Here is a 21,391-nt window from a genome sequence, read left to right as displayed (position 1 = left end):
GTGCCCCGTTCATGGGTGTTTGTGTGACTGAGTGTTTCACGGTGATAATGCCGGCTGTTTTTAGTGAATCTAGGGGGTGTGTAATAGTTGGGTGGCTGTTTTGTGTGCCACAAGAATGGCCACCTTTGGGAAAGTATGATTGATGTATCCAGTTAGTTGCTGGTCATTTTAATGACAGAGACACTGCTCTAAATTAGCCTTTGTTTCTGGTTTTTCTTATAATTGGAATGTGGCCTCTGACCTACTTTGCTTTTAAAACTACACACACCTGATTCAGCATGAGAAACATAATGATGACAGGATGTCACTGAAATTGTAATTCACACAGAAAGCAGAGATTTGAGCGGACCAGATGTCAGGAAGGGGTTTGAGGACAGGTACTATTCGGCCTCTTCCTGTCAGTCTCCCTGACAGCTGGAACACTGTTGTATTCAATGGAATGGCAGGGCACAGGTGAATTCTTGCCTCTCATCTCTGATGCTGGTTGGGAAAGTGGACAAAAAAACTGCAAGGACCCCAACAAGAGAGCTGCACATGTCATTTTTGATTATCAGATCGTACCTATGTCTCTATGCCGTGTTAACTATCTCTTCATCTGTTTCCTACAAAAGGTAGCCTGAGCTTGGTCCTTAAATCAATTGCAGTCAGCAGCTGTGATGTGGACATCATTCTGGATCTGTGGTGTCTGAATGAATAGTCAGAGTGAGACGAGATCTAATATTATCCTTGAAGTTAATATTTGTTGTAGGGAAGATGCTGCACCTACTTTTTTCATTAAACCCTTCCTTCCTCAAGTCTTGCTGACAGTGACGGTTTATTTCATGTTTGTTTTTCCATTCACACTCAAATTCTGTTGTTGTCCTGTTGTTTCCTTTTCAGAAGAGGACCGCTATGATAGCTACTCTCGTATGATCCTGAAATACTTTCTGGCAGAAGGAGTAGTCTGTCGACATGAACTTTTTGTGGGGGCTGCCCAAGACAACCCTGATGACATCTTACAGGTATAAGAGAGGGGTCTAGTGAACACTCTTAAAAGGGGAGTATTGCGATAATGCAATGCATGTCATTTTATTGGTCTTGACAAACCATCCACGGGGAAGCTAAGATGTGTCTTTAACATCATCCCTGTTTAAATGCTGTGCTTTAAAAAAAGCAAACTGAAAGTTCTTCTTGTCACAATATATTAACAAACAAATGATGTACATTATTAAGCTTGGGTCACACTGATCAGACCATGATTCAGCAGGTATTTTGTCAGCACTCAGCTTTCCTCAGAATGTGTCAGAGTCACAGAGGGTACCCGAAAGGTCGAGGGTGGTATGGCCGTCGCATTGTTGAAATGTTTCCCGATGCATCACTCTGAGAAGAGACCTATAGGCCCGAGAAGCTGACTGCCGCCCAGTATACTGGAGGAGGGCCTTTCTCCCTCTGATTGATAGTGGGAGGGGTCACAGCCTCACCCTCTCTTTACATATCAAAGGCTTATTAAGAGACGGGGTCTCCCAAAGGGAATATATCACATCATTTAGTGTTTTCACAGCTACATTCACAGTATGCTAATCTTCAGATGCTAAGGTTGGACTTAATGCATTACAATAACATGCACACATGAAAACAGCTCACATTGAAATATCAGGTTAACACAGGAAATTGGAAAATGTGTCTACAGTTCGGATACCCACACATGATTTTGAGATTCCTATTGAATTCCTATGAAACTGGGCCTGGACATTTTGCAATTCATGAGCAAATACTGGCAACAATGACAAGAAATTAGGCAGAAAAATTCCCCTAACATTCAGCTTAGAGATAGCATCTTGGTCAAAACCATTTTTTTTAAATATTTTCCTGCTAAATTCTCACATGGGTTCACTTTGACATTTTCTGGAATTTTGTGTTTATATATGTGTGGGGCCTGGCAGGAAATGTTCTGAAAACTCAGGAACAACATTTGTTGATGTTTGCCGTCTTACGTACACCTGGACAAGTACTTCAGTTGAAAAGCAGCTGTAGTTTACTGTAATAGTTCTCCTTATTTTACAAATGTTTGATAAAAGACCACACTACTTTAAAGATTGATTGATTAATTCATTCATAATCTCTTCACAGCTACAACTTTCCTGTCTGAAATCTTTTTTCATACCGCTAATTAATTTTTTTCTTATTGTCTTATTGCATGTACAGTATGTTGCTGCCAACTGACCTTGTCTTGACTAGCTCCCACATGTAAAAGCAATTTTAATCTCAGTGTGCCATTGCAGATGCTTACTACTAAAATAAAGGTTCATTTATACATGTATGAGTAATCAGGATTCTCATATAAAAAATATCAGTTCCTTCAGTTTTTATTTCAACTCTGTATGCATTTACAATCTTGCACCACCATGGTTTATGTAGATAAACTAAACAGTTATGAGAAAAATGAAATTATTTTGTCAATTTACCATCAACACAACACATTAATAATTTATTGTGTTCATTTTTGTATTTGTTAAGGAACTCCCTTCTCCCATCTTGGATGACGTCGCCATCCATAAACCAGCGGAGCAGCCGCAGCTGTCTCGTGAACCCCAGGACAGTTTGGATGCTATGAAGATTGCTTGGCGTTACCAAAATCTTCCTAAAGTACAGGTAATCAGGGGGATTATATGACAGCAGAATACAGTTAACAGTGTGATCGTACTGCTTATAATAAAATCACAACATGTTCCTTTGTTAATAATGGCATGAGAAAAAAAAAAATAACACTGCCTCTCGGGTCTTAGTTGTTTAGCAATTGTCTCCACCACTAAATCCATCAGCTTCTAAACTCTTTTGTGGAGTGAATAAGGCCTTAGCCTCTCCTTTCAGAGCTATTCCAGATTACTCACACTTAGCTGGCAATAGGTAGGCTTTTCACTGGTCCCCAACTCACATATACACACATACACACACGCCTGCACCCCTGCTTAGCCTGGGAAACAAGAGTACTTTGCAGCCTGTGCATTGACATGTCTGCTCGCTCAACCCTATGACCCAGACCTGCTCCTCTGTCTCTCCTCAAATCCCTGCCTTTCCCCCTGCTAGGGTCGGCGGCCCTGCACTCTTTCTTCCGCTTTGAGCAGAGGTGACCCCCCCAACTTCTCTACAGTCCCCCCCCCCCCTTTGGTTTATAATCCATATCGCTATGTGGATTAACAGCGCACAGTGTGTCCCTGGGGATCCTCTCCTTCTTTCTCTCTCCCTGGAAACTTCTTTATATCTGTGTTCTTTCCTCACCTCTCCCCCTTCCCCTGTAAAATCGTCTTTACAAACCACTAGTAAGCCCCACCAGAGGATTTGCATCTCAAATTCACCCCTAGAGTCGACGCTTACTTTCCCCTAACACACACCTCTCCTGGCACAGCACACTGTGTCGCTCTCCTGATGAAGACATCAGATCAAAGGTGAGGCCGTCAGGGCGGGGATGGAACGCTAAGCGGGTTGCCTAGCTCACAAAGAGAAGATGAGCGCCTGACCCCCCCTGCCCCGCTGACCCCCTCGTCCCGCCAGGAGAGGGACACACCGGGGGCCCTAATCCAGATTAGGAGTAGATTAAGGGCCCCTCTAACAATGGAATCCCTGGTTTTACTGAGAGAGAAGAGCTAAAACTCTCTCTTTCAGCTGCAGGAAAACATCCGCCTTCCCCTGCTTCCCTGACACGTTTGCTTTCACAGTCAGAAGTGGACATTTATGTGAAGAAATGAAGAGCGTGGTCGTAGTGGTTATTTAACTTCCCTTCTTTAGGAATGTTGAGGAATGACCCATAAACAATGCAATTGCATTACCACAGTGTTGTGGAGCACACTCATTTACTCATGTTAGAAGCACAAATAAGATTATTTTTTCTCATGAATTGCTTTATTGTTGTCTGAAATTTAGCTAAATGCACAGCGTGTGCTGAAAGCTGAAAAGATGAATGCAGTCATTACACATTGATGAAAATGCTCTTTATTTAAAGGGTTTTAATGCACTTGTTCTTTACGCTGAGTTTGATTTGTTTGACGTCCTCAGAGTGCTTTGGCATCATCATCCCGCTTTGGCCACTACTACGACGTCTCCAAGATGATGGAGCCAGAAATTCGCCAGGCGGCCAAGAGCCACCGCTTCTACCTTCCTGAACATCCCACCCAGTCATCAACCACACGCAGGTAAGACGACAAGACATCATCCACACCAGGCGCGGAAACCAATGAGACACCGTATGCACACAACATGGGCACACTAACACGACATCATGCGCAAAACAGCTACACAAGTAAGACGTTGTCCACAGAACGCAGGTAAGCAAACATGGCACCGTTCACAGAATACAGCAAACCAACAGTGCAGGTAGATCACATACTACACTATATAAGTTCTGCAACCAGTTTACAGTATGGATATGTGTATAAATATATATATATATATATATATATATATATGTATATATATGTGTGTATATATGTATATATAAAAATATATATGTGTATGTGTATATATATGTATATATATATATATATATATATATATATACATATATACACATATATATACATATATATATATATATATATATATATATATATATATATATATATATATATATATATAACATCACACTATAAAATAGCCTGTGTCATGTTTGCATCACAGTGCTGATCTGAGCTGGAGTCGATAAATTCCTGTGATTACTGCGGAGTCACTTGAGCTGGGAATGACTGCTGACTGTGGCATTTCCCATTGAAAGTAAAAGCCAGATGGTAGTCACTGTGTGTGTGTGTGTTGTCCCACAAAATAGTAAAAAGAAAAAAGGAAAATCATGCTCAGCACGGGAGAATCAAAACCCTTAGTTACCAAGTTGATTCAGATGTCTCGTTGATGTTCATTTTACTTTGATTTAAAAGGGCAAAATTGCCATATTAAAAGGCTGCATGGCTTTTTTCCCCCCCATACATTTTCTGTAAAGCTAATTTAACAATAGCTTTTGCTGCAACAAAGTGTGCATGAAAAGGCAGTGCATTTTATGAATGTTGTGTTAAAATAATAGTATACTAGTATTAATAGATAGTGAAATTCTTTGATTTTCTTCAAAATATAATAAAGTAGATAATTGAAAGCACCCAAATCACTGCTAATTTCAGTCTTTGAATGCAGCAGCAGTGTGATGCACAGATATAAACATATTCACATTGAAAAAACAGAGCAGCTTTATTAAACATGAATCAATCTGCTCTGTAGTTTATTCTGTGTAGCTGGCCTCACTCGTTTGCTTCAAGGTGACATACACAATTCAAGGCTGTGTATGCCTATTTAAATAAGGGCCTTTATTGCTTAGAGTCTGTTTGATTTCTCCTGTGTTGAGTGTACTTAGGGTTCAGAGGTCACGCGGCTCTTCACTCAGAGAGTACTGCTGAAGACACAAGAGCACACGGAGGCACACGAAGGCACACTCACCCGCACTGAGTAAATACAGCAATCTGGAGCACAGAGGATGTGGAGGAGGCTTTATAAAAGCCCTCTTCCTTTATTCAGCAAACAAAGACTATTTAATGTCGACCCCATGCAAACACATTAAATGCTTTGGGTGTCTAGTTTACAATACATTCTCACAAATGTGGACTATAAGGAGAAAGGCACTGAAAAAATGTGCTAAATATAATTTCCCACGTTCAGAGCTCATTCCTACTCGTAGAAAGTAAGCAAAATATCTTCTCCAGTGATGGAAGCAAGTGTTCTCATAAGTAAGAATGACATGGCCGCACTGACATGCTGTTGTGGCGTCTGAGTGGCTTATACATCTGACAGCAGGAAACTACACCTGCACTGCACCATTGTGCCCCCAGCCCCGCCCCAAACATAGACACAGACTCACACACACGCACACATGTACTACGCAAACGCCAAAGCAGGCTACTCCCCCTTGCACGTGTCCACAGCCCCATGTTGATACCCTAGCTGTTAAATTGCTCCGTTTCACTTGAAGGCATAATTGGCACAAATTGCTCTCTAGGTGATACAGATCCTGTTGTTTAAGACCAAGCATGCCCTCCTCTCCTCCTTTCTTCCCTCGCTGAAAGAGGAACGCTGAGATAAAGACGTTTCCCCGTGTATGATCCTAATTAGCCAACGCACTAGCCCCTGCAGCTAAGCACCTAGACCTTTTCGGTACCTGAATGAGGGCTGCTCAGTAGGGGTAGCTAAAACACAATGCTGTCTTACACAATGGCTGCCAACCAGAGGCAACCTCCTGCTCAACTGTGTGTCAAACCATCCCAGCCCCCTACCTCAGAGCAGGGGCATGGGCAGAGGGGCCAAGGAGGGTAGGTTTCCCTCTTTCACCAAACCAGCTCTATCATTAGCCTCAGCAGGGTCAGAAGGCACCATTGTTGGGCCAAATAACTGAAATGGAGTACATGGATATACTCTGTGCAAGTGTAATCAACACAAGTGTATATTACTGGTCTTTATGCAGGGCCGTTGGCGTGTGACCAATCTGTGTGTATCAGCTTGTGTAGCCTGCAGGTCAAATTGACAAGTGACATTGCAGCCCACTGTGACTCACTACAGAGTGGTCATTACAATGGTTGGGCGTTCTTAAGTGGAGGGTCTTGTGTAAAGAGATGGGGTTAACATTCCTATTGGCCGTCCTACAGGTACATGGTGTGCTCAGCAGCGAGCCGTCCCTTGACTGTTTCTCAACGTTGCTGCGACGTTGGTGTATGCCCTTTGTCGGTGGTGCACATCTTACCCCTGATTAAACACCAAAATGCTGTTCCCTGTTAATTTCAGATATCAGCCCATTAAAACTCCCCCTTATCATTTGTTTTGTGTATGTTTGTGCCGATGCACATGTCATCTGTCTGTCTGTCTGTCTGTCTCGGCACAATCAGATCCTCAGGGAGCTGACAAGGAACCAGTCATGTTGTAATTTAATCAACCAAATAAATTAATTGGATCTCTTGATATGGGTTGTCCGTGTGCTTCAGTGGTTCCAGAAAAGCACAGTCAGGAGGACCATGCTGCCTTCGTGGAGGATTAAGCCCCTGCAACGATAGACTCGGCCCAGTTTATTCAATTCAAACCTGTTTCCTTTGGAGCTTATACCCCATAAGTAACACTTTATGCTCTCTCTTTTTTTGTCTTTCCTCTGTCCTGTCCTCTCTCCAGTCCAGTCCTTGAGTCCTACTCTGCATTGTTGAAATCACTTCAAGAGGTCATACACAAGGAGGGCTTTGCTGTAGCAGCCTCCATGGTAAGAATCAGTGACTGTTTTGACTTTGTTGCTTTTCAAATTCCTTTTGAATCCAAAGAGGTTTTTTTTGTTTGTTTGTTTTTTACATATATTTTCTTCGACTACAGCCTTTTGAAATCTGCAGTACCTCTAATATTCTTAATCGTTATTAAGCTGCTCAGCATAGTCATCTCTTTGCTCACTTCCTTTATGTTGCTGTCTTTAGTTACCTTGTCCCTCTCTATCACCCTGTTATAAATATTGGAATGTTGAGCTATTCAAACACATCTCATGTATTTCACTGAGGGCAGCCACTACTGCAGATCCCCATATGAACAGAATTTATTGGAAGAAGCGCAAAAAACATACACCGTAAATACTCAGGCACAGACAGCTCTCACATCATAATAAATGGTTGAATTGAAGCAAATAAATGTTGTGAGTTCACACAAACCAAAAACATGAACTGGTTGTTTTAAGATGAGAAAAAAAAAGGACAAAGAAGATATCTTTTCAATAAACAATACTCTTACTGTCTTATTGTTTATTTATACTTATGGTTTAACAGAGGCCAAATTAGCTTATCAAGAATATTTTAGACCAATATTCTTCTCATGTAACACCTAATCACTCTCAGCATTTTCATACATGGAAATACAATTTATTATCTCTTTATTTGTATTATAAAGTACATCAGATGTGCAATGGTCTCATCTCAGTTATTGTGGACATGTTTGTGGTTTTTACTCGTTAAAACAGTGATGCAGCGCAGACAAGAAGACAATAACACATTTTCTGCATTCACTGAACGTTATGAAAGCTGAACTCTGACTTGACTTGCAGGTACTATGACTGTGCAGCAGGTTTTGAATGTCTGATCACAACCTTAACCTCACTAATTAAATATGACCCCGTCAGTGTGAAAAGTTTTTCAAAAAAAAGGTGCGGATACTAGATTGGGATCTGTCACCCTGAGCTCTTCTGTCACATTTCAACCACCATTTCTTTCGAGTCTGTTTACCTTGCTTTTGTGTGTGTGTCTTGCCTTTTGACGTGCATCTTTTTAATAATCATCAGTCCTCTTCATTGAGAATCACCCATGGCCCCATCATTCTCGCCTGTCATTCCTATTCATGTTTTTGACAGGACCTAGTTTTGGGTTTTACGTAAGCACAATAAAAAACACAGCGGTTCAGACCATGCTAGCATAATGTACATGCATATATATATGTATGTTTATATGTAAATGCACATGCCTAGTATATATGTGTGTGGCTTTTTCACCTACATACAGTGACCCGTCTGCTTGTCACCTGGAGCCACATCCTCCCCCATCATTCACACACAGGATTTACCTCCCATACCCCCTACCTTCCCTCCCCAAGCGCTGTCACTCACAAACCAGATTAACTGCTGACATCATTAAAGCAGTGTGGCCGCCTGACATGCTGTTGGCACAGTCTAGGAATGCAGACCAGCACAGAGCAACATGGGCACTGGCACAGGAACGCCCAGTATGGGTGATCAGTCTCTGTGTGTGTGTGTGTGTGTGTGTTTGTCTGTCTGTCTGTGTGTGTTTTGCACTTGTTAATTTGCCATGAACTGTTAACAAGATGCAGATTCGATATAAACTGTTATGTAAATGACAGATTAGAACAAGGATTAGGCTCCCTGAGCATATTTGTTTTGAGGTGAGTGGGACAGCAGTGGCAGCAGGACTGTGAGTCTCCGCGGAGACTGGCTCGTGATCGGGTTGTGGTTCCAGATTGGCTGAAGTCTATATGGCTGGCCTCTGGTCTTTGGCTGGACTCTACTGGCACTGTTCCCTCAATTTTTCTATAGGCTAAACTATAGGAGTTAAGTTTGGCCTCTCCTCGTGATGTTGCCACAGTAACAGTCATGTTACCACAATCCCCCACTGCTAGGCTGTGCACATAGTAACAGATTTCTCTTTCTGTGTCCCCAAAACCAATGTAGGGAAAGCCCGCTTAACAAAAAAGGGCAAAACCAATAATGACAAGGGCATGCACCCACACACACACACATACTCACACATTGTCTTCTATTCATTTGGACTGCCTGAACAAAGTGTTGAACAGTTGATGCCTGACCGTAACCTTAACTAAACCAAAATTCAAATCTTAGCTCTAAACTAAGGCCTTTCTAAACTTTAGTAATTAGGTTTTACCTTATCAGGACCAGTTATTGGTCTCCATGACGACTGCTGGACCTGACAAGGTTAGTGTTTATGCTCGAAAGGTCCCTAAAGATGTAACCATACACATACACACACACACACAACACTTGCAAACAGCACAAATAGTAATATGAACATTATAATAGTATAGTATAGCACAAATAGTAATATGTATAGTATAATATTTATTTGGAAATATATAAGTCTATTGGGTAGGCAAGTGTGTTATTTTTTCTTTATTTTTAGTGTTTTTTTTAGAGTTTATTGAGCTGTTCTAATAAAGTAATCTTGAATCTATAAGTATAGTTGTAGATGTAGAAGTGCACCACCGATGTTGAATGTCGTGGAGGAGGATGAATGTGAAGTCCACTGAGGGCCTTCTCCTCTGGAAAGCTATGAGCCAACTGTGAAAGAAACTGCCAGAAACAATGGGGTTTATTTTTCTTAGATGCCTGTGATTCTGATCCAGATCTAAACGAAGCTTAGGTCATAGTGTTGGGAGAGGAAGCAATGGGGACTGCGGTGGAGGAGATTTTGGGAGGGTCGAGATAATGGAGGGGGAGGGAGAAAGGAGAGGAGAGGCTGAAAAAAAAAAGGAAAAACCAAGCAGTTTTTAGGCCAAGCTTTGTTAATCACTCTTGGCTCTCACCTCAGTAATCAGGAGCCATCCTGAAGAAAACCCAAATAAAAGGCAATTGTGCTAAAGGTTAAAAACCTCTCACAGTTTGGACAGGCTCCTCCATTCTCTCAGTTTCAGTGATATATATCCCACGACTGTTTGGCCACTTTTTCTCACTCCTCATGAGAGTGGGTTACCGTTGATCTCTTGTGGTGGTGTGGGGGTTTCAGGGGAAGGCACTCCACCCTTACCCAGGCCCCCTTGGCTGCAGAGCATCGCTGTGGTGCCAAGAATGTGCTGGGGTTTCTGGGTGGCAGCCATATTGGAAGCCTGTCTGACAGGTCCATTGTGCGTGTGTCAGATGGCCTCTGTGATTGGGCAGTTGTGTCCAGTCACGTTTGGGCACCGTGTTTCGATCGTCTGTGCTAGCGAGCAGCAGACTGTCCAGTCCCTCTCCCCCTGCGTTTGAGAGCACTAACCAAGACAGCAGCGTCCTTTTTGAAAAACTTCAAATACAGTTATCGTTTAATCATCAGAGGTGCTCGGAGAATGCAAATAAAACATTATAGTTCAAGTAATATAAACTTTAAATATGTTTCAGGAGAACATTACATTTGACTCCGACTATTCATTGTGCCGTTTCTGATCCCTTCTTTTTTCCCTGTGTTTTCTTATAGTCAAAGTCACGCAACATCCTGCGCATTGGGCTTCACTCGCTTGGCTCAGCTCTTTGGGGTGATGACCTCAGTTGCCATGACAACCCCGCACACTGCCACTCCCTTACTACCTTTCTCTACGGGCTGCGTGCACTGCTGAGGTCATCACTGGCTGTAGCGGTCGTAACTGTACCTTCATATCTCATTCAGGTAAGTGCTGAAATTGAATTGACTCGAATATACATAATAGACAGAGTATTCACTTGTGTCCGGTTCAATGTTTGGTCCATGGACATTTGCTTTGTCTTGTTCATCAACGGGTCACATAGTTTTGAGTCTTTTGTAATGGGGGCTGCTCTTGACCCCTGGGTTCAGTGTCACCCTTGTGTGACTCAGGCCCGTGTGGTGCCTTGTCCTTCATGCATCACTCCCCCTACAGACCCAGTCGAGTGCACACTTCATTCAAAGCCCTCTGAATCTATGTTTGTTTATTTGGCCATTAATTACTTGAAGCTGTACACAATGAGTGTGTGTATGCGTGCTTGCATGCACGTGTGTCTGTGCAGCCCATGTCCTTTCCTTGTAGTTGTGTGTGTGTGTGTGTGTGTGTGTGTGTTTGGGGAGAGATTTGAGTCCACGTGCATCGGTCTGTGTTCAGTCTGGCCTCTCAGTGTGAAGGTGGAGTCATCTGCTGAGGCATATGGCAAACCATAGCCACCCTCCCCAAACACTCAGGCCATAGAGGCACTCTCACAAGAAAAGCCATCTGAGACTTTCTGCTAAAAATGTTTCCTCTCTTCCGTACTTCAAGCACCCCGTCTCCCTCACAGTCCTCTTTCTCAAGAGCATGAGAGCTGCATTATCTGAGGTGCCGTCATAGAAAGATATAGGTCAAGGCTTAAATTTCAGAACTATCATAATATGATCTGGCCCCGAGCCTACACGCTCACTGCATAGTGGCCCTGGCCTACTCAAAAAAGGTAAAGTGGCTAACTAGCAGATGTCAGCTGTGGTGGGAGTGGTCCCCCTATCCCTCCCTGGCCCGGGCTCCAAACCCTTAATCTGTCTCCTCCCCCTTCTCCATCCTGGGGAGAGAAGGGAATGAGCGGGGTAAGAAGAAAGGAGGAGGAAAATTTGGATGAAATTAGGTGTTGGGTGTCTAAGCCAACATGTAGGTAATGAGAGGCTATTAAGGCAGGAGTGTATGAAATGGCCTTTATGAATAGCAATACGTGGTGATGTTTTCATAAGAAAATGTTACAAATGGTCAACTGAGGTGAAAAGTTGCTGCCTTGAAGTTAATTGATAGTTTAAGAATTTATATCTTAGATCATCTTTGTACTAGGAGTGTAATAATGTGTTTATCTGGATCAATATATCAATTCAGTCTCAATTCAAAAGTTAAACATTGATCAGTATTGTTGATGTGCCTTTATTTTTGAAGACAACTATCTATAACTATTTTCTTTTCACATTCATCAATACTCAAATCACATTTCACTTTGTGTGAGTTCATAACTGTGGGAATATACTGACGTGGGAATAAGTGGGAGCAAAATAAATCACATTGTGACCGTTTTTGTGATAGCAGCACATATCTTGTCATTGTCCAGAGAACTTATATCATAACCAAACTGTCCATTTACTCCCCTACTTTCTTGTCATTTCTTGCAGATAATTAGCTAATTTAGTGTGGCCTTTAGAAGCCTGTCTAGACTGGTAGCAGTGGGCTAGCTGGCCAAGACTGCACTGGACTCTCTATCCATTATTGAGCAGCTTGGGAAGCTGAGCAACTCACTGAAAGCCTTCTCTCAGCAGCGCAGTGCCACAGACCATCTGAAACATTAATTAGCCTTGTCCTAACCTGGTCCTCCTCCATCATATAATGTCCCGCTTCTACCCCCACCCGCCACAAGTAAACACACACAAACACAAGATACACAGTCTTTCCTAAAAATACACCCACAATGCCCCTCACCTTCATGGTCTTCTGGCATTTTCAAATTTAGCTTAAGATTTCAAATTCCTTATTGTGAAAATATGAAATTGTGTTTGCATTTTAGTAGGTTTTAATAACAGTCAATTTAGATATATCACCTGAAGTTTGATTGTATTATGTTAAAAAATACTAAGGTGTTACTTATGTAGTTTTACTCATTCATTTTACTTATTTACTTTACATTTAATGCATTCATCAATAATTTCCCCATCGTCATTGTGTTTTAAAGTGTTTACATTAGAACCATGATATCTAATTATTAGGGATGCACCAATACATTGACTGTGCATTAATATGAGCCAATATTTACCTTGTTCACCGTCACTGGCCCAACTTCAAAATGAGGTGACGAAAGCGGATAGAGATGCTTCAATTTGAGGATATTTGACAATAATTGTCTCTTGTTAAGTTAGTGTGATGAGGAAGGGCTGTAAGATTTGAAGAGTTCAGATTCTAAAATAAGTATTTCTTTATGTCCCTGCAGCACAATGAAGCACAAAAATGAAAGAAACAAACAAAATAGTATCAGGTTTTGTGTCCAAATTATATTTAGATTCTTATCATGGAAGCTACAAGTGTCATGTCCTTTTCCATTTTATAAATGCTCGCCCCAAACGACAGCAGCAAATGTCACCTGCAATCTAACCTTCGAACGCATGTATTCAGAGTAACACAAGCATAACATTCAGTCAAACAGCTGTGATTAAAACAGGGTTATTCAGTAACTGGGTAAACCCATATATTGCTTATCCACCCACTTCAGGGAAGCTACTGCTGGGCAGGTTATGCTGTGCCCTCTCTCTTTAACAGTAGTCAGTGGCTATCAGCTGACACTCAGTCTGTTCAAAGTGATTTTGCATGACTGGAATCAGAGCTAAATGAGCCACTTTTAGTGCAATACTAAACTGCCTGTTAGAGCCCCCTTATCAATTAAAATAGTACGCATTTCAAATGTATGGTAAGCTTTTCCTTGAACACCTCGGAGCTGTGGAGCAGGTGACCTCATTCTGCTTTGCTCCCACAGCTCTGAACGTCTCTGTGTGAACCCACTGGGCTTTCAAACTTTTGACTCTTTGCCAGGACGCTCGTCTTTGTATGTAAGCACAAAACAGTTATTATGGCATACATGGACCAGCAGAGACAAAGTTTGGGGTGACTGTTTCCCTCGCGCAGACGCTTTCAGTCATCGTGTGGCATTGATGCTTTTAAATAATTTGTCGTATTAAAATTCTTTAATCCCTACATGCGAGTGACCTCGGATACCCTGTAAGTGCCGGTGGTACTGACTGGTGGGATGTGCATACTTGAAAAGTAGGACAAAAATGAAAAGGAAGAAAGAGTGGAGAAAAGATATGAGGGCATGAAAACTGCATTAGACGGTGGCAGCCAACACAGAGAAAAGGATGTGAATGATTCAAGAGGCAAATGGATTAATAATGCAGGACTCCCTCCATCCCAATGTCCCTCTCTCTCCCCTCCACTCCCCCTGAACCTCAACCCTTTTGTGTATTTCTCCTTAATTCCATCTACTGTTTGTACCCCTGATTTGCCCTCTGTGGTGTTAGGTCACTGACCTGACCAGTAGGGGGAGCTCTCATCATCAAGCCTCTATTGCTGCTTTCCATTTCTCAGTCCTCCTCCTGTGTGGTTGTGTGTGGTTTGAGAGTGTGCACTGACTGTGAACCTTGCACACACACAAACACACACAAAAAAAAACTCTTGTTAGGTGAAATAATTTGAGTGTGTGGCCAACTGACTTTTCCCATGCCTCCTTTTAAATGTGCATGCCTGATTTAAGGTGTGTGTCCAATTGTGAGCCATGACATCACCTGCATAACCTCCATCAGTGCTCTTTCCCCTCTATACCGCATCACCCTCACCTGCAAGCCGTGGGCAGAAATGTCCTGGCCACAGGAAATTATGACCTAATTTAATTGCAACACTGATGGCCCGTCAGGAGGCTTTTAATTACCTGCTCATGTCTCTCCCTCTCTCTCTCCCTCTCTCCCTCTCTCCCTCACTCTCCCTTTCTCCCTCTCCCCGTCTCACTCCTACAGGACAGAGCTCTAATGGGCAGCATAACCAGGCTATGTGACAATGCCATAGCGCTGGAATCATTCAAAGGCTCTGAGAGAGAGACTAACCCACTCTACAAAGATTACCATGGTAAGAACACACACTCACTTATCTCTTGGTCTCTTTTCCATCAAATCTACACACACACACACACACACATACGTACACACATAGACACTCACATACACACAGCCAGTGCATTAAGGCTGGGGCTGGGCCGTGGATGGAGGCAGGGCAGCCCCCTTGCAGGCCAGGCTGTCAGTGCATGTTAGTGTGCTGCTGCTCAATCAGACGTGCTCCTCAGCAGACAGGCCGGGGGGGATTCAGCTGCCACGCTGTACCCCCTCTCCCTCGCACCCTCACCCCCCTCCATCCCTGCCTCCACCCCCCCTCCAGCAGAGCCTCTCTCTCTCCCTCTCACCTCGCCCTCTCTCCATCCCTAGTCCCATACCCCCGAGGCTCTGGAGCAGAGCAGACCAACACTGGGGAATCGATATTCTCACCATCACTCTTCCTCTCTGCTTCCATCTATCTGTCCCTCGCTCAATGTCTCCCATGGCCAGCATGCTCTGCTAATAAATGGAGGGCAAGGCTTTTGGTAGATGAAGAGGACACTGGTTCGGGGCAATTGAAGAGAAGGGAATTGAGAAAATGGAGGGGAGGGCATCATCGTTGTCTCTAATCTTCCAGTCTTCACCAACACTTCCTTTACGATTTTACCATTCCCTCTTTCCCCCGCTCATCATTCTATCACACACTCCACGCATAAAGGTCAGTTTAAGCGAGTGGGGTATTTTTAGTCTTGCCTCTAGAACTCTCCCACTCTCCCTTGCAATATTCTTTTCGCTCACTCTCCTCCATGGGTTTAGCCAGCACTGGTTTTGACAGATGCAGAGATGAGTAAAAGCATATTATATTATATTATATTTAATTTCACATATTAAATGCACTTAAAACAGACAATTGGAAATGCGACTGCCACTTTAAATGCATATTGGTATGTTTGTGGATGTGTTCTTCCAATTTGTTATTGTTTTCTACAATATTTATCTTTTTCTGGATCCCAAGCAAAATGACAATAATCCTGATTTGATTTTAAGCGTGTTTTATTTAGCTATTGCATCCCATAGTGATTACATGTCTTTGCAACTAAAAGACAAGTGATTCTTAAATATATTCAACGTATGATTGTTGTAGTGAACATTTCTTTAACTGGTCGGGTTATTATGAAATACTTATATGTGCGTATGACTCTTTTGATGTTTGTGTTTATGAGTGCAAACGCATCTGGTACAAGTGTGAGAGTGCGTGCGGATGCGCGTGCGTGCATGTTTGCGGCAGCAGTTCAGGGCTGCTCAAAGCATACTGGGAAGCCTGTCACTGCAAATCAGGCAAGGGGAAATCACCCAAGTGCACAGAGGAGAGAACCCACCATCCCCCACTTTATCTGTCTGTCTCCCTTTCTGTATTACTCCCTCTATTTCTTCTTTTTCCTCTCACGCTCATTTATGCCACTTCACTTCTACTCTATCTCAGTCTTATGACAATTTGAGTTTGAGTCGTCAATCAAAATGTGGACTCAAACGCGAAGAACTGTGCAGAGCTTCCTCTCAGGTGTTTTAGGAGTCCTTAACTTGTATGCATGTTCTCTGTCTCTAATTTGTCTGAGTAAATGTTGGCAAATATCTATAATACTGAGGATTTTTTTTTTTTACCAGCGATTGATGTGCCATTTTGCAACCCTAGAAGAGAGCAATAATTATTCCTTCAAAACAGGTGTACTACATGTAATAATCTTGGTTACAGTTCTTGCGGATCTTTATGCTCTGTTGAGTGTTTTCAACTTTAAAGTGCTCCCTCTCTCTGTTTGTCACAGGCCTGATACATGTACGACAGGTACCTCACCTGAACTGTCTGGCAAGTCAACTCCCTGACCACAAAGACCTGGCCTTCAAGCTTAAGCGAAAACAGTTCACTATTGAGGTATGTTGACTCATTTACTAAGTAAAGCTTTATTTGTATAGCACCTTTAAAAACAGCAATTTACAAATTGCTTTCCCATACATAAATAAAAAATACACACATATATACTGTATAAACAAAACAAATAATAATAATGGTCATATTGACATATCATGATCAAGAGATAAATAGACGGCAAATGAGTTTTAAGAAGAGATTTAAAAGATGACACTGAATTAGCAAGCCTTATCTCCACGGGCAGGCTGTTCCAAAGCTGAGGCGCTCTGAAGGAGTAAGCGCGGTCACCCCTGGTTTTGAGCCTCAGCCTCTGAACAGTTAAGAGAGACCCGCCCGCAGATCTAAGGCTGCGAACAGGCTCGTAAGGGGTCAGCATGTCAGTGATGTATTCAGTGGCTGGACCTTGACGAGCCTTAAAAGTGATCAGTAAAATACTAAGTATACCCTGGGTTTTCTTCATAAGCAAAACCTAACCTCAGGCAGATTTTCTTTCTTTTGTTTTGTTGAACCATATTTATTTTCTTTATTGTATGAAAACAAGAGCTGAATTTAAAGACATGTCATCATCCACATCTGTCGCCTATACTATTGTTCAGTTGGTCACATCCTTATAGCGGCGCTGAAATTAAGTCCTGATGATCCTGTGAAGTCTCAAAACTGTCAACCTTTGTTGACTTTTAGCTGTTATTGGGTGGCAAAATCCAAGGTGGAGTTATTGATTGCACACTGTTGCTGGCACACTTACCCCACGGTAACGTCAAGAAGAAAACCGGGTGAGACAAATCTATATGTGCATTAATAAGCAATGGCAAAAAAATTACTGGTGGTAGGTTAAGTTAAAGCTGCAGTGTATGACCTTTGTTGATTTTTGTTGTTGTCGGTCTCTGTCAAGCAGACTATCAGACCTGACTGAGACAGCGTTGGTGTAGGCAAGAAGGTGGGGCACAAAGAGTTTATCCTGTCTAACTGCTATGTGTTTTTTTAAGCTGTTGAACTCAACTTCTGAATCGTTTCGTATGATTTCCATACTCCGACCTGTGTGCAGCCATCTCACTTTAATGTTTCTGTTGCCTCCATCTTTGTTGACATAAAACAAACTGCTTCCTGTGTGCAGGGCGGGAATGTTACCAGGCGAAACCATCTGAACCCACCTATACTGAGAAACGCAAGTGTGTGGAGCCGATAGGCTTAACCTGTAGTAGTGTGAACTCATCTGACAATAGTTTATATATAATTTTGCATATAATTCAGTTGCATGAGTTGTATATGTGGAAATTTCTCCAGCCATCTAAACACCATGCAAAGCGAAAGGGAGCAGCCCTAACACGGTTGCACTTATACGGTTGCAACTATAACATTTGACACCACAATAGCTCTTAGGGTTGCATTTGGTACAGTTGTTGTTGCTGCTTACTGAATGTGCTGAGGATGCTGTTTGTTCACTTCCAAGCTGGCACCACCTCCGACCTGTTGAGAAACAGGAGCAGTAAGCAGCAGCAGTAAGCAGCAGCAGTGGCAGCTTGACCTCAAAGGCCTTTAAATTACTTCAGGTTAAGGTTAAAATGTGTTTTAGCCGCATAGCTTAAATGTCGCACTCGCTTGATTGTTTCGAGCCTGCATAGAATAAGCAGTTATCATAGCTTCATTCATTTGGATTTATGATTTTTCAACCACTTTCTCTCCCTGTCAGACACATTCAATTTTCATATGTCACATCTTTACTGTCACTCAGGGCAATCAATCTGTCATGGAACTACCACTCCAGGGACAAATTAAGGGGCCCTCTTCTTAGCTGAGGCTCATGATTGGCCCTCATTACATTATCATTACCTTATCATACCCTGTGCTCCTTGGCTCTTAGTGAGTTCTATTGTCTCAGGCAGGAGGTAAAGGGGAGCAATGCTTCCCCCCTCTGCTTCTACATCCTATGGTCAGCCCCTTCCCATTTTCTGCCAGCCTTCACCATCCTTCCAACCTTTTCTTCTTTCTGCATTAGCCCTCTCCCCCTCCTTTCTCTGACCCCCCAAATAGGCCACTCTAGTATAGATTTATAAGGTCCATAAAAGTCAAGGTGGTTATCCTCAATGGTCTTTTAATTAGGCCTCTGTATTGGGCAGGCCAGGGGGCCGCAGTCCTAGCGCATCCTTTTACCTCCATGGGGCCTGGATACCGTGTCATATATCCTAGCAGCACATTGTTAAGCCCAAGCTTTGTCTGCCTCGCTTGTTGAAGGAGCTTTGCTGCAGTTTTTTTGGTTGAACCATATACTCGTGTTGCTCTCAGAACATAGCATCAAAATGCATTCAAAGTGACTGAAAATTCTAAAATGGCTGTGATTGCTGACATAATAGAGTAATTAATATGAGATGTCAGTCACAGTGCTTGGTCATGACACTTTATCTGGCAGGGAAATTCCCAGAAACGTTGTATTATATCACCACTCAAGCATCAAATCAATCAAAACATGTATTACTCATTGTAATACACTGATATGTTCTCGTGTTGTGTTCTCTGGCACAGTGATCAGCTGTCATTAATTTGTTAATCGCTTAAGTTGGAGATGTCACGAAGGTATGAGTGCATGTTGGCTCTTCAACCCTCAATGCAGAGGCATTGGCATACCTGTGTGTGTGTCAGTCAGAGCACTGCTGTTGTGCTCTCTGACTCTGCAACTCGTCATACACCATGTCTGACCTGTTGGTCAACTGCCTCGGTGGGCCTTTGATTGACACGTGAGATGATGATTGGATTCTAAGCCCAGTGTCTGACGTGTGACAGCACACACCATCCCTGCTAATCACTTCATTTACTCAAGCTACAGGACTTCTCTGCCTGGGGCCACATAATATAGCATTCTCTGACTGAGTTTGCTCCAGTTAGGTCAGCCTTCTCCAGCTTCTTTGCACTTTGTTCAACCTTTGACTCCTTTTGCATTTTTTTTTGATGAGCAGCAAAATTTAGCTGCTCTCTGTAGACCATTTATCATCAGATTAATTTTTGATTGTGGTGGTGATGACAGGTGATTGACAGTGCTAGCACCTCACCAGCTGGGACGGGCATTTAAACGTCTCCCCAATTGCATTGCAATTACTGAGTCACGGTGAAAGCTAATTTCTCTTAGTGCTGCTTGGCTCATACTGCGATCATACTTTTGAAGTTTGGGCGAGTTTTATTTGTTTGCTTGATGTTTCGCGTGCAGGTCGATTAAGACATGTAGTAAGGGATTTGTTAGGAATCATTTTGAAAAAAATGTAACACCTATTTCTGTACATTTATTCCCGACCACAACCCACTCACCTGCATCAAGGTTCTGTTGATTCTGTGATAAGGTAACCATGGTAACGGTTGACGTTTCTGAAAGTTCAAACTGCGGTTGATGAGCAGTTATTAGCCATGATGCCTGAGGCCAGAATTAACCCATGGCCCTGTCTGAGCAGGCAAGGGTAGTGTTAGGTGTTTAGACAAGATTAACACATACTCATAGACACATACACAAACATTGCTTGCTCCCACACACATACACACGCATACAAATTGGCATTCGCAAAACAACACAAGTGCATACTTCTTGAGAAACACACGCACGCACATATGTGACACAAACTTTCACAATCACGCTCATGTGTGAGAAATTTCCCACACGCTAATCTGAAGCTGACGTAGGCTTCTCTCATTAGTTTCACAATGCAAGGTGCTTTGAGGATGAAGGTCTGAAGAATGCAGATGGTACGCAATTACAGTCTCCTTACCTTTGTCTGACCCTTTAAACTGACAGGCAATGTGCCTGTGGGGTACTGGGGTGCTAGAGGCAGGTCATGGGGTCAAATACAGTATAAGACAGGGATTTGTGTCAAATTAGTCTTTTCTTAAATACCATTTGGAGGGTGTCTGTTGCACTAACAGCCATGTCACTGTGGCTGTGTAGCCTATACTCAAATATTGACTTTTAGACACATTTTCCAGTCCTGGGGAACTTTAAATTGTACGTTAATGTTATTTTATATGGTTGTTTTGGTTGTAAGTTGAATTCCTTGATGGAGAGATTCAGTCAATATACTGTACAGGCCAGAAATCACAAGCTGATGATGGCTATGTTGGTGCTGGGTGTCCTGCATATTGGCACTTATTGGCGACTTTCTAGCTAATACAGAACTTTGAATTGGTAGCATGATTATAGTTGTATTAGCAAATGGCTAGCAAGAGTGTGTTGAGTTCTGCCACTCTGGATGATTCATGGCGACTGATTGAAGTCGTGCCTCCTGCGTGCCTCATCCCAGGCTCTATCCTTCACCTGGGTGTTTTGACATGTGAACACATTTGACCCAGAGAATCTCTGCCCACATTAGACCCAGACATTTTCTGAATTTCATGTCATGAAATCTGCCACCACCTGCTGATCCATCTAAACCATGCACAGAATGTTTGTGCTTGAGGGCCCCAAAGACTTTTGGGATGGTGTGCCCTTGTTTTTACCGAAGTTGGAATCAAGAGTAGATTCTTAAACTGAGTGCAGTGAAACCCCAGAGAGTACAGGAAAAAGGTTCACGAAGATTATGGCTAAGAAATATAGAGTAGAGAAGAGTAAGACAAACTTAAGGAGTCCAAGGGAGGTGTGTGGAGTCGGTTAATGTCT

At 42.6% G+C, this 21,391-nt stretch overlaps 1 protein-coding gene across 3 annotated transcripts in view; it reads left to right on the top strand.

Moving 5' to 3' along the window:
• Positions 1 to 21,391, top strand: part of elp4 (elongator acetyltransferase complex subunit 4) — a 50,777-nt gene that overhangs the window by 4,823 nt on the left and 24,563 nt on the right. For all 3 annotated transcript variants that reach the window (XM_058630094.1, XM_058630093.1, XM_058630092.1), the window contains 7 exons: positions 880 to 1,001; positions 2,497 to 2,631; positions 4,033 to 4,169; positions 7,168 to 7,252; positions 10,725 to 10,913; positions 14,760 to 14,868; positions 16,655 to 16,761. In XM_058630094.1, coding sequence (XP_058486077.1) covers positions 880 to 1,001; positions 2,497 to 2,631; positions 4,033 to 4,169; positions 7,168 to 7,252; positions 10,725 to 10,913; positions 14,760 to 14,868; positions 16,655 to 16,761 — 884 coding nt within the window. The remainder of the gene's footprint in view (positions 1 to 879; positions 1,002 to 2,496; positions 2,632 to 4,032; positions 4,170 to 7,167; positions 7,253 to 10,724; positions 10,914 to 14,759; positions 14,869 to 16,654; positions 16,762 to 21,391) is intronic.

This window comes from Solea solea, chromosome 5 (genome assembly GCF_958295425.1).
Source record: "Solea solea chromosome 5, fSolSol10.1, whole genome shotgun sequence".
NCBI lineage: Eukaryota > Metazoa > Chordata > Actinopteri > Pleuronectiformes > Soleidae > Solea > Solea solea.
The sequence above is the reverse complement of the archived record's forward strand: the minus strand, read 5'-3'. Positions and strand labels throughout refer to the sequence as shown.